A 13,713-nucleotide genomic window follows, 5' to 3' on the forward strand; every position below is an offset into this window, starting at 1 on the left:
CTTTCAGAAATGCTTTAGTTGTGGTTGCTGCGTTGCAGAGGGTCAGACTAGATGAGCTTTGGGGATCCCTTCCAACTTTACAGTTCTATGGCTCTCTCTTTTCCTCTCACAAAAAACATATAATTCCTCCCTGCCCTGCACCCCTCCTCTAGCTTGCCTTTACACAAATCTGTGTGCTGTTCTTTATTATTATTATTATTATTAGTAGTAGTAGTAGTAGTAGTAGTAGTAGTGGTATTTATTGAATTTCTGGCTGGGGCCTTGTCCATAAAGGGTAACAGAGAGATGGAAAAGTTGCTGAAAGGGGCGACTGAAACAGTCGAGGGGAACCCCCCCCCCATGGGGAAAAGTTTGCAGCTTTCGGGGCTTGTAAGATTAGGGGGAAAGATGGGGGGCACAAAAGGGTGTTTATAACATTATGTGTATTTTCGGGAGCCACCTTATTTCTGTGATGGCAACGTGTGTGTTGTTTTTTTTAAAATAATATTTATTAAGGTTTCCAAAAAAAACCAACACAAAACCTTACATATATAAGAAAAAGAAAAATAGAAAAAATACAAAATACAGAAAAAATAAAAAAGACTTAAAAAACAAATCAATCTTTCCATGCCTTACATTTCATTTACTTGTTTCCCTGACCTCCTCACGCCTCCCTTTTTTGTATTCCAGTTCAGTTAATTAAGTCAGCAATTCCTTTCCCTCTTTGTTTTTATCTTAATCCTTTAACTTAATATATTATAGCTTTAGGTTCTCACCTGTTAACAATCCATTTTTACATACACCTTTATAACATTTCTGCTAAAACCGCAACATGTGTGTTTTTTTAAGCTGCTTTTCATATTGCATTTTAATTGCGGCGATTGTTCTTGTTCCACGTGGGGTAAAGAAAGTGGGAGCTGTTCTCCCCCTCCCAAACCACCAGGACCCTGTGGCCCCATTAACTGAAAGCTGGAAGATGCTGGGTAGACCAAAAGAGGATCTCCTCTTTTTGTGCTGGTTTTGAACTGTGGAACTTGGAGCCGCAGGACAGGCGCCAACTCCTGGGCGGACAGATTTAAGGGAGAAAAATTTGCCTCTCGCACATGGAGCCTCCGAGTTCAGGAGCAGTCTACCAGCTGCTAAGGGGAAAGACAGCAAGGGGAGGCTTCCTGCTTTGTCGGCTTTCCCAGAGAGCACCTGGTTGGCTAATAATAATAATAATAATAATAATAATAATAATAATAATAATAATAATAATTTATTTATACCCCGCCCATCTGGCTGAGTCTCCCCAGCCACTCTGGGCGGCTTCTAATCAAGTGTTAAAAACAATACAGCATTAAATATTAAAAACTTCCCTAAACAGGGCTGCCTTCAGATGTCTTTTAAAGAGAAGATAGCTGCTTATTTCCTTCACATATGAAGGGAGGGCGTTCCACAGGGCGGGCGCCACTACCGAGAAGGCCCTCTGTCTGGTTCCCTGTAACATCACTTCTCGCAATGAGGGAACCGCCAGAAGGCCCTTGGTGCTGGACCTCAGTGTCCGGGCAGAACGATGGGGGTGGAGATGCTCCTTCAGGGATACTGGACCGAGGCCGTTTAGGGCTTTAAAGGTCAGCACCAACACTTTGAATTGTGCTCGGAAATGTACTGGGAGCCAATGCAGATCTCTCAGGACCAGTGTTATATGGTCCCGGTGGCCACTCCCAGTCAACAGTCTAGCTGCCGCATTCTGGATTAATTGCAGTTTCCGGGTCACCTTCAAAGGTAGCCCAACATAGAGAGCACTGCAGTAGTCCATGCAGGAGATAACTAGAGCATGCACCACTCTGGCGAGACAGTCTTCGGGCAGATAGGGTCTCATCCTGCGTACCAGATGGAGCTGCTAGACAGCCGCCCTGGACACAGAATTAACTTGTGCCTCCATGGACAGCTCTGAGTCCAAAATGACTCCCAGGCTGCGCACCTGGTCCTTCAGGGGCACAGTTACCCCATTCAGGACCAGGGAATCCTCCACACCTACCCGCCTCCTGTCACCCCAAAACAGTACTTCTGTCTTGTCAGGATTCAACCTCAATCTGTTAGCCGCCATCCAACCTCCAACCGCCTCCAGGCACTCACACAGGACCTTCACCGCCTTCACTGGTTCCGATTTAAAAGAGAGGTAGAGCTGGGTATCATCTGCATACTGATGAACACCCAGCCCAAACCCCCTGATGATCTCTCCCAGCGGCTTCATATAGATGTTAAAAAGCATGGGGGAGAGGACGGAACCCTGAGGCACCACAGAACATTGCACTGCAGGGTTTTTTTCCTCCATTCTTATATTCACCTTTTTCCTCCCCACCGCCAACCCAGGAGCACTTTAACTACTACTCTGTGGACACGGCGTTGGGGCACCTCGTCTTCTCCCTCAAGTATGACGTGATTGGAGATCAGGAACACCTGCGCTTGCTCCTGCGGTGAGTGGGAATAGAGGTGGAGCTGCGAGGGCAGGAAAACCCAAGTCTTGAAACCCTGGGCAGCTGTTGCTTCCACTGAGAACTGAGCTCAATGGACCAAGGGCATTGAGAGCCAGTGTGGTGTAGTGGTTAGGAGCGGTGGTCTCGTAATCTGGGGAACCGGGTTCACGTCTCCGCTCCTCCACATTCAGCTGCTGGGTGACCTTGGGCCAGTCACACTTCTTTGAAGTCTCTCAGCCCCACTCACCTCACAGAGTGTTTGTTGTGGGGGAGGAAGGGAGAGGAGAATGTTAGCCGCTTTGAGACTCCTTTGGGTAGTGATAAAGCGGGATATCAAATCCAAACTCTTCTTCTTCTTCTTCTTCTCAGTGCCAGGCAGCTCCCTGTTTAACTCAGAACTTATTTATTTATTTATTTATTTATTTATTTATTTTTTTTAAGTGTGTTATCTCTTTCTCTCTCTGTCTCTTTCTGGTGAAAGAAAATAATAGATCTAGATAACAAATCTTTTTAACAAAAGAACGGAAATGGTTTATTTAACAAACAAGCTGGAAACAGATAAGAACATTGGCAGGAAGTATTTACCACAAAATGGGAAGTCTTTAAAATGTATTTGAAAAACAGCAATGACAGTTTGGAGTCTGTAGTGGCATTTGAGTAACTTCGGTAGGAGTTTTTAATCTGATGGAAAACCTAGGATAGAATAAATAACATTAAAGCCAAAATATGCTATAATAATGGCAGTGAATAACGGATGAAAAATAGAAGTAAGGAGTAGATGGGAAGTCAGCTATATAGGAAAAAGTCATTTTTATGTTAAATGTATTGTGAGTAATATTTAATGTATTGATGTTGTTGTTTTTGTTTTTATTTTCTTTTTTTAGTTGTTAGGAGGTGATGGATATTTGTGTATCTTATTTTCTTTTTGTATGTGGTGTATTAAAATGAAATAAAAACTTTTAAAAGAAAGAAAGAAAAGAAAAGAACATTGGCAGCATTATTGTAATAACCTGCAGCTTTTCAGAAGAGTATACATTTAAAGTAGATGGATAAACGAGCAAATTAAGTTAATGTGGAGATGCGGAAGATAATTAAAAATAAATTGAAGGAACCGCAGAAAGAGTGGGGAGGTAGTCAGGTTTTGAAATGTTAAAATGATTGCAAAATTAGTGAAATGTATAAACTTGAAAAGTATATTTTAAAAAATGAAATGAAAAAATAAAATAAAAATCCCCAACTGGCAACTTCTTCTGGTAGGTCTGGGAATTTCCTCTACCTGAAATATGATACTCTTAGCCATAATGGCTTCTGAATCCCACTTGCTGGAAACCACAGGATGACAGAGTTCGGTCTTGTGTTTGAATCCTGACTGCTGGTTTCTGATAATGGGCATCTGGTTGGTCACTGTGTGAATAGGAGGCTGGACTGGATATTCCTGAGCCAGGGGTCGGCAACCTAAGGCCCATGGGCCAGAAGCAGCCCATGGAGGCCGTTTAACCGGCCCCCGAACCGAGCCGCCTGCTCAGTGAGTCCCTGCATGCTGCGCTAGACCAGTGCAGCACGGCATGGGGACTCTCTTCCGCGGCTCCAGAAATTGTTTCTGCGCATGCCCAGACACCGGAAATCATGTCTGTGCATGTCTGGGGCACCGGAAATCGCTTCTGCGCATGCCCAGATGCCTAAAATTGTGCCTGTCCAGAAGCAATTTTTGGCGTCTGGGCATGCGCAGAAGCGATTTCCGGCCCAATCCACGGAGGATCTCTGCGGGAGTGATCTGGCCATAGCTGTCAACTTTTCCCTTTTCTTAAGAGGAATCCTATTCAGAATACAGTGGTACCTCTATATGCAAACGGGATCCCTTCTGGAGCCCCGTTCGCATCTCGAAGCAAACGTAACCCGTGTCCGCGGGTCACATTTTGAGCGTCTGCGCATGCGCAAGCGGCAAAACCCAGAAGTAACGCACTCCCTTACTTCCAGGTTGCCGCGGAGCGCAACTTGAACGCGCTCATCCGAAAAGCACATTCAACCCGAGGTATGACTGTAAGGGAATTTCCCTTTACAAATGGGAAATGTTGACTGCTATGGATCTGTCCCATGCCCAGTAAGCCTTGCTGACCCCTGTTCCTAAGCCTAGAGAGCTGTTCCCAGTACGTGAAGACAGCGCTGTACTGCACTAGATCAGTGTTTCTCAATCCTGGGTCTCCAGCTGCTAGGGAACTTGTCACTAATGCTGGGGTGAGGCAGAAGGGGGAATTCCCCCTCTCTTCCCTCGATCTTTTCTCGGGGGGTGGGATCTTCTGCCTGGCTTCCTCCCATCTCCTCTGCCCTCTTCCCCCGCAGGACGAAATGTCGGACTTACCACGACGTCATCCCCATCTCCTGCCTGACCGAGTTCCCCAACGTTGTCCAGATGGCAAAGGCAAGTATTGGGGGTGGGGGTGGAAAGGGTGCGATGGGAGGGAGCGAAATGCCCTCGAACCCTTGCCTTGCAAAAGCACTGCTGGTGCGACCCATGGGTGGGCAAACTAAGGGCCGTGGGCCGGATCAGTCCTCAATTGCCTTCTGGATCTGGCCCGCGGGTGGTCCAGAAATCGCTGCGTGGATCGCAAGCATGCACATTCTTTGCCTCTCCCTCCTTTGGCGGCGCCTCCCTCCCTCCTCCTGGCTTCTCCCCGCCCTGCCTAGAGGAGGAAGGGGGCTGGGCCTTGTTGGTGCCAGCAGCAGCAGCAGCGATCAAGCGGCTGCCATTTTAAGCAGCCCCTCTCCGGAGCCCTTTAGCGCACTGCTCATTGTCCCGCCGCCGCCACCAGCCCCTGCCACTCACAAGACACAGGTAAGCAGCTACCAGGGCTTGTGGTGCTCTCGCATCTCCCCTCCCCCCAAAATAAAATAGTAGAACCCCCCACAACGTCTGAGGGACAGTGGACCGGCTCCCCGCTGAAAAAGTTTGCTGACCCCTGCTGTGACCTGTCAGTCAAGGCAGAGACCCACCCCCCAGGCTTGTGTCTGGACCATTGACGGATTCAGCCTGACAGGAAGGGTGATTTGGAGGGGGGCGACAGTGGGGAACTGCAATCTCTCACACACCCATCAGTTATTGCGGCACCACAATGGCAGAAGCGGCACCTGTTGGACTTCTTCTCTGCCCCAGAAAGGAAAATGGCAATTCTGTTAGCAGAACGGCGGCAGCAGTGGGCTGGATGGAATTTCCTCTTGTGCCTGTGCAAGAGGAACCAGTTCCTTTTGTGATCCTGGAATCGTGGAATCGTAGAGTTGGGTCCAACGCATTGCGATGTCTTAGTGTCTATATGTCTCTCTTGGCTGCAGTTGGTGTGCGAGGACGTCAACGTCGATCGCTTTTACCCCGTGCTGTACCCAAAGGTAGGAGCAGGGAGGGAACTCGCTGAAATATGGGTATTTATTCAGTTTCTCGGACGCCTTCTCCTGAAAATCAGTCTTGAGGTAGTACTCAACAACCTGGATGCAGTCTTAAGGGAAGGCTAAAGCATTTTATAGTATTCGGAATTTACTGATCTGATATAAAAGCTCTGTGGCTGCCTCAGAGTTAATTTATAATAAATGTCTCAGGACTGCAATACCGCAAGGACCACCTCTCTCCATATGAACCTACTCAGACCCTGAGAACAAGAGGTCCAGAGGGTGGCAGCGCAAGAACAGGGCCTTTTCTGTGGTGGCACCCCATTTGTAGAATGCTCTTTCCAGGGAGGCTCACCGGGCACCTTCATTGCATATATTTAGGCACCAGGCAAAACCATTCCTCTAACCAGGCCTTTGGCTGGCTGGCATCTAATGCCCTTTTAAAATATGTTTTGGAGGGGAGGGGTTAATGGGTTTTCTTCGTTTTTGTTTTTATTGCGTATTTTGTATTTTATATTTCCTCAGGAGGTCCATGCCTCACAATCTTTCCATCATATATATATATATATATATATATATGCGCAGAAAATATTAAAAATAAATTTGTGGAACCACAGAAAGAGGAGGAAGGAAGTCATGTTTTGAAATGTTAAAATGACTGTAAAGTTATTGAAATGTATAAAACTGAAAACCAGAATTTTTAATTTTCCTTCTCCTCTCTCCTTCCTGCTCTGCAGCTTCAGAAAAACGCTGGGTGAAGTGTTTTCTATAAAAAGCAGCATACTCTTACCTAATAAAATACTACAGCCAGCTTTTCTGAAGCTGAAGAGCAAGCATGAAGGAGAAAGGAGAAGGCAAATTTAAAAGCCAAGGAAGAAACACAAAGGAACTTTTGGTGGGGGTGAGATGTGTCGGGAGCCAGAGGCAATGGGGTTTCCTGTGGCCCCCATGTTTCGGGGTCCCCTCCATGTGTGCTGCAGCAGGATCTGGGGGAATCCCTAGTTCCCAGGGAATGTTTGCACCAGGTAGATGTAGTTGACACCTGAGGCTCCGCTAGCTGAACTCACCAGTTTTTTCTCTCCACCCCCCCCCCCCGCCAACCTGCCCCGCCCCACCTCCAGGCCTCTCGACTCATCGTGACCTTTGATGAACACGTCATCAGCAATAACTTCAAGTTCGGTGTCATCTACCAGAAGCTGGGCCAGGTGAGTAACCTGGCTTCTTGCCAAGGAGACAGGTGAGATCTGGGGGGGGGGGGGAGAGAAATACCCAGGAGGTCCTGGACCAGAGGAAGGCACTTTCTTTGAGGAGGAAGCAGTGGTAGGAAGTCACCAGAACAGACCTGCAGCTGAATCATCCCAAAGGGGACCCATATAGCCTAGTATCCTTCCCTCGCAGTGGCCGGCCAGATGCGGCAAAGGGAATCCTGCAAGGATAATTTTATTTATTTATTTATTTATTTATTTATTTATTTATTCATACATACATACATACATACATACATACATACATACATACATACCCTGCCCATCCAGCTGGGTTTCCCCAGCCACTCTGGGCGGCTTCCAGCAGAACACTAAAAGACCGTAACCTATTAAACATTAAAAGCTTCCCTAAACAGGGCTGCCTTCAGATGTCTTCTAAAAGTCTGGTAGTTGTTGTTCTCTTTGTCATCTGATGGGAGGGCGTTCCACAGGGCGGGCGCCACTACCAAGAAGGCCCTCTGCCTGGTTCCCTGTAACTTGGCTTCTTGCAGTGAGGGAACCGCCAGAAAGCCCTCGGTGCTGGACCTCAATGTCCGGGCAGAACGATGGGGGTGGAGACGCTCCTTCAGGATGACCCAAGCGCAGCAGCCCTCTCTCCTCCTGTGGCTTCCAGCAACTAGCTGCAGAGCATAGTCCTTTACTCAGAAACATGGAGGCTGGAATTTTACTTTCTTTTGTTTGGAAGTCCCTATAGCTTAGTGGCAGAGCATCCGTCCTGCCTGCGGAAGGTCTCAGGTTTGGTCCTGCGATTCCTGCTTTGCATGGGGTCAGACTAGACGGCTCCTTGGGGTCCGTTCTCTCCTGTTCTTTTTTTAAAAAGTCCTTTTTTTGTACTCATTTTCAGGACGTTCGACTTCCAAAACGTTCAAATTCCGAGCCGCGGCTTCCGATTGTCTGAATGCTAGGCGTTTTTTTTTTGCAGATCGGAAGCCGCGTTGGATGTTTGGGTTTTGAGGAACGTTTGAAAACCGGAACACTTACTTCTTCTTCTTTTTTCCAAAAAAATTTATTGATTTTCCAAAATTTATAAACAAACAAACATAAATCCTAACTGTAATTATTCCACTCTTAATAACATTGTTACGTGACTTCCTCGAACCCCGCTGGCTGAGTTTCAATATATATCACTGTAACAGTTTTCCAAAAATTTCTCATAAAGTTTACTTAATCAATTAATGTCTTTCTTTCTTTTCATATTAAATTTAAACATGGTATTTGTAACATCACATATTTAAATTCTAAGCCTATCTGGTGTTTGCAAGTTTAAATTTAAATTATCCTAGCATATTTAACTAAATAGTCTTTAAATTTCCTCCATTCCTCCTGGTACTCCTCCTCCTTCTGGTCGCGGACTCTTCCGGTCAGGTCGGCTAGCTCCGAAAAGTCCATCATCTTCATCTGCCATTCCTCCACTGTCGGCACTTCTTGTATTTTCCAATTCTTGGCTAACAAAATTCTAGCTGCAGTTGTGGCATACAAAAACAGTCTAACATCTTTCTTGGGCAATTCCAAACCTGTTATTCCAAGAAGAAAGGCCTCTGGTTTCTTAATAAATGTATATTTCAACATTTTTTTCAATTCATTATAAATCTTCTCCCAGAAGTCTTTCACCTTGGGGCAGGTCCACCACATCTGATAAAAGGTACCTTCTTTTTCTTTACCTTTCCAACAGAGATTTTCAGTATTGTGATACGGAACACTTACTTCTGGGTTTTCGACGTTTGGGAGCGGTTTGAGAACCGAGGTTCCACTGTATTAGTGCCTCCCTACGGACTGCCCTGCCTGTTGGGTTTGCTGGCTGGAGGGTGCCACTATGCACCAGTATTGGAGACCCCCCCTTCTTCTCCCCCCTGAACAAACGGCAATACCTCTGCGCTGCTTCAGGGATGCCAGATTCCTCCCCATTCACCTCCCCCCCCACCTGTGGCTCCTCCACACCTGAGAAATCAGCTTGGAGAAGGGGAGGGGTACCCTCCCCCAGGCAGCACACAGCTGCCTTCCCCTTCCAGAGCGTGCAGGAGGGCCTTTTCTTAAAAAGCTGAGCTAAATTGAGTGCTCCCGTGCCTCCTGCGCAGCTTTTATCTTGAGGAAGTCATGACAAAGCTCTGATCCTTTGGGGTGGGGTAGAAAGGCGCAGTCAATTGACAAGTGATGAAAAGGGAAAATGGGGAGGGAGGGAGAGAGACACCGTGATCCAGGTTTCACAAAGCCACCCACCAGCTTCTCTATTTAAAATGTTTGCATTTTAAGCCTGTTAAAATGTATGATTTTGCCAGGTGGCGGGAGCTCCATCTAGTGGCCCAGGTTGGGATCGTGACCTCTTGAAACTAATGGACTGAAGCCGTGATATAGACACACGTTTTTGCAAGACATTTCCCCCCAGAATTTTGCTTGCTATTTTTTTCCACTGGTACATGCATTTTATGTCCACTTTCTCCTAATAACCTATATTTTCGCACCCAACAATTTTATCCCACACCCCTCTTGGAGAGCTGCGTTGCAAAATTTAGAGAAGTGCAAGCTTCAAAGGATAGCTGAGTTTGGCATTATTCTTTCAGAGCATAAACTGCCCCTGCTTGGTCTATACAGTGGTACCTTGGGTTAAGTACTTAATTCGTTCCAGAGGTCCGTTCTTAACCTGAAACTGTTCTTAACCTGAAGCACCACTTTAGCTAATGGGGCCTCCTGCTGCTGCTGTGCCGCCGGAGCCTGATTTCTGTTCTCATCCTGAAGCAAAGTTCTTAACCCGAGGTAATATTTCTGGGTTAGCAGAGTCTGTAACCTGAAATGTATGTACCCCAAGGTACCACTGTAGATTATTCGACCTCTCAGCCCCCCTCAAAAGGGTGCAGCACCCACAGATTCAAACCCAATGAATTACAACTGGCATGACTTCAGATTTGTGGGGATTTTCCTGCAACCGTGAGACCTACCAGCCTGAAAATGAAATGAAATGACAGAGTTTGCTGTACAATCTGGGCATGGGGCTTTTGTTTCCCATTCCAGAGCAGAACTTGAACTTTCGCACTTGCAGGCTGCATTCTTCATCTCAGCACCCCGGCTTGAAACTTGTAGGCAGGGTGGGGGTGGAGAAGGAGACTTGTGTTGCTGTTGCGACCTAGTTGGGAGCCTGTGAGAATAGCCCTCCTGCAGGTCCCGCAAGACCTACCAGTTGATCTACTTTCTGCCCACTCCTGAATAGAGATTGCAGCCTGATACTTTTCTCATTAATATATCTATTTCTATAATTCAGGGGTCAGCAAACTTTTTCAGCGGGGGGCCGGTCCACTGTCCCTCAGACCTTGTGTGGGGGCTGGACTATATTTTTTTGGGGGGGGGATGAATGAATTCCTATGCCCCACAAATAACCCAGAGATGCATTTTAAATAAAAGGACACATTCTACTCATGTAAAAACACGCTGATTCCCGGACTGTCCATGGGCCGGATTGAGAAGGTGATTGGGCCAGATCTGGCCCCCGGGCCTTACTTTGCCTACCCGTGGTCTATATCATCTTTCTCTAAACTAAACTAAAGTAAACTAAAACTGAAGCGCATTCTTCTCCCTAAAAGCAAAAATGGTCCCTCCCCCCAATATGGATGGCTTTAGAAGACGATTGGTCAAATTCATGGAGGGGAGAGGGCTATCGCTGCAATGCTTTTGAATCCCAGTTCCTGGAAACCACAGGAAGGGAGAGAGCTCTTGGTGTAGTGGTTAAGAGCGGTAGACTCGTAATCTGGTGAACCGGGTTCGCTTCCTCGCTCCTCCACATGCAGCTGCTGGGTGACCTTGGGCCAGTCACACTTCTTTGAAGTCTCTCAGCCCCACTCACCTCACAGAGTGTTTGTTGTGGGGGAGGAAGGGAAAGGAGAATGTTAACCGCTTTGAGACTCCTTTGGGTAGTGATAAAGCGGGATATCAAATCCAAACTCCTCCTCCTCCTCCTCCTCCTCTTGTCCTTGGGTCCCATTTCAGTAGCTGCTCGACCACCTGAGGAAAGGATGCTGGAGCCCCCATTAGCCGAACCCAGGAATCTTCTTAAGTTAACTGGGATGTTAATGGGAGAGGGCTGTTAGCTCTTACCTCTGGCCGGTCCTTTCCCTTTCAAGATGGTCCGGATAATTATTTTTTTTCCAGTAGCACCTTAAAGACCAACTAAGTTAGTTCTTGGTATGAGCTTTCGTGTGCATGCACACTTCTTCAGATACCTAAAAAAAATTGATGGACTTCCATTTCATGCGGCTCAATGTGGTGCCTTCCATGGTTCCAGTAGTAGATAGGTAGCCGTGTTGGTCTGCCATAGTCAAAATAAATTTTTTTTTTCCAGTAGCACCTTAAAGACCAACTAAGTTAGTTCTTGGTATGAGCTTTCGTGTGCATGCACACTTCTTCAGATATTTTTTATTTTGACACACTTCTTCAGAAATTTTTTATTTTGACTATGGCAGACCAACACGGCTACCTATCTACTACTGGAAAGATGGTCCGGGTTAGGGATGCACAGAGACCTCTCCCACCCCCCCACCGTGGTTGAAAGCCAAGCCCTCTCTTTGAACATCAACACACATAACTCTGCCTCTTCTCTGCAGACTTCAGAAGAGGAGCTCTTCAGCACCACAGAGGAGAGCCCAGCATTCGTCGAATTCCTTGAATTCTTGGGCCAGAAAGTCAAGTTGCAGGAATTCAAGGGGTGAGTAGAATCGGGACAGAGGTAGAATGGGGGGCTCCTCTGCCCCCCCCGAGACCCAGCCAGGGAGGAGGGGCACAGTTGTTTTTTGCTCCTAAAAACACTCAAAGCTGTTGGCAGCACAGGCCTCAAACTGTGTCTTTCTGTGGGGTGCAGGTTTCGGGGTGGCCTCGACGTGACCCACGGGCAGACAGGGACAGAGTCGGTCTACTACAACTTCCGAAACAAGGAGATCATGTTCCACGTCTCCACCAAGCTGCCCTACACGGAGGGGGATACCCAGCAGGTAGGGACGCGGCTGCGATGGTGGAGGAAAGCGCAGCCAGGAGGGCAGAGGAAAGGCGTAGCCGGCAGTGCACCGGTGGAAGCACCGCCTTACGAGCTGCTGGAGCTCACAGCTTATCTGGACTTGGTTGCCTCCTGGCCTGAAACCCCTTTTGTGTGTGTGTGTGTGTGTGTGTGTGTGTGTGTGTGTGTGTTTTTCCTCTTCCCCCACCTTCCGGGTGAGCAAAAGCGAGTGGGACTGAAACAATGACCCTCTCCTCTCCTCTCTCTCCTCCTGCTCATAGCTGCAGAGGAAACGGCACATCGGGAACGACATCGTGGCCATCATCTTCCAGGACGAGAACACGCCCTTCGTCCCGGACATGATCGCTTCCAACTTTCTGCACGCCTACATTGTAGTTCAGGCCGAGAATCCCTGTACGGAGAACACACTCTACAAGGTGGCTGGGCTTTTCTTGGAGTCAGTTAGCTCTGGGTGCCAGAACCTGGAATGCCGATGGGTGGTTGGGGGAACTTTACTATTATTACCATTAGCATTATTGATTCAATTGATTACCCACCTTCCACCAGAGGGTACCGTATTTTTCGCTCTATAAGATGCACCAGACCATAAGACACACCTAGTTTTTGGAGGAGGAAAACAAGAAAAAAAATATTCTGAATCCCAGGAGCCAGAACAGCAAGAGGGATCTGGCTTCTGGGATAGCCTCTTGCTGTTCTGGCTTCTGGGACAGCCACGTGAAGCCTCTCCCAGGCATTCCCAGGCAGCAGGATGAAGGCTCCCCCTACCCGGAAGAGGCTGCATGCAGCTAAGCTGCCCTCTGTCCCTTCCCCCACCTCCCACAAAAGCCAGCCAAGGGCCGTGCGCTCTTTAAAGGGAGCGCGGCTCTTGGGGGCTTTTCTGGGAGGTGGGGGATAGCCAGGGATAGCTGTGCGAAGCCTCCGCAGGGCAGCGGGATGAAGGCTCCCCACTGCCCTGCGGAGGCTTCCTGCGGCTAAGCCAGAAGCTAGAACAGCGAGAGGGAACGCTGCGCAGCGCTCCTTCTCGCTGTTCTGGCTTCTGGGATAGCCGCGCAGCCTGCATTCGCTCCATAAGATGCACACACATTTCCCCTGACTTTTTAGGAGGGGAAAAGTGTGTCTTATAGAGCGAAAAATACGGTAATTGACAGCAATTAAAAACTGAAAACAGTTAAAGCAGGCTACAGTCGCAGAAAGAGGGTGGGCCCTATAAACACCCAGGGCTGTCAGAGGCCAGAGGAAAAGGGTGTGTTGTACAATGAAGGTGCCCGGCGGACCTCTCTGGGGTGGGAGTTGCACAACTTAGGGGGTGCTGGCTTAGAGAAGACTCTGTCTCAGGCTGCCACCACCCAAACTTCAGAGGGAGGTGGAGGGACAAAGGAGGACCCCGCCTTTGCTGATACTTCACACCCCGAAGGGTCTGTAAAGAAGAGCTACCGGGCACTCAGTGTCGCTGTTAAGCACAGAATTATAGAATTGTTGAGTTGGAAGGAGCCCCCCAGAGCTCATCTAGTCCAGCCCCCTCTGCAATGCAACTAAAGAACCCCTGACAGGTTCAACCTCTGCTTTAAAATCTCCAATGAAAGAGGGACACGCCCCCCCCCTTAAAAAGAAGTCCGCCCCACCATCGTACAGC

At 47.9% G+C, this 13,713-nt stretch overlaps 2 protein-coding genes across 8 annotated transcripts in view; one reads left to right on the plus strand and one right to left on the minus strand.

The window, feature by feature from the left end:
• Positions 1-13,713, minus strand: part of LOC308591898 (uncharacterized protein) — a 192,073-nt gene that overhangs the window by 163,028 nt on the left and 15,332 nt on the right. The window lies entirely within an intron of this gene.
• The window catches only part of RAP1GAP (RAP1 GTPase activating protein), a 115,748-nt gene that overhangs the window by 77,415 nt on the left and 24,620 nt on the right, over positions 1-13,713 (plus strand). For all 7 annotated transcript variants that reach the window (XR_014010297.1, XM_081203007.1, XM_081203006.1 and 4 more), the window contains 7 exons: positions 2,338-2,441; positions 4,782-4,860; positions 5,769-5,822; positions 6,941-7,024; positions 11,674-11,774; positions 11,928-12,057; positions 12,341-12,496. Coding sequence is in view for 6 of the 7 variants with exons in the window: in XM_081203007.1 (XP_081059133.1) it covers positions 2,338-2,441; positions 4,782-4,860; positions 5,769-5,822; positions 6,941-7,024; positions 11,674-11,774; positions 11,928-12,057; positions 12,341-12,496 (708 nt within the window). In the remaining variant the exon portion in view is untranslated. The remainder of the gene's footprint in view (positions 1-2,337; positions 2,442-4,781; positions 4,861-5,768; positions 5,823-6,940; positions 7,025-11,673; positions 11,775-11,927; positions 12,058-12,340; positions 12,497-13,713) is intronic.

The sequence above is a fragment of the Podarcis bocagei genome (assembly GCF_964188305.1).
Source record: "Podarcis bocagei genome assembly, chromosome: 7".
Lineage (NCBI taxonomy): Eukaryota > Metazoa > Chordata > Lepidosauria > Squamata > Lacertidae > Podarcis > Podarcis bocagei.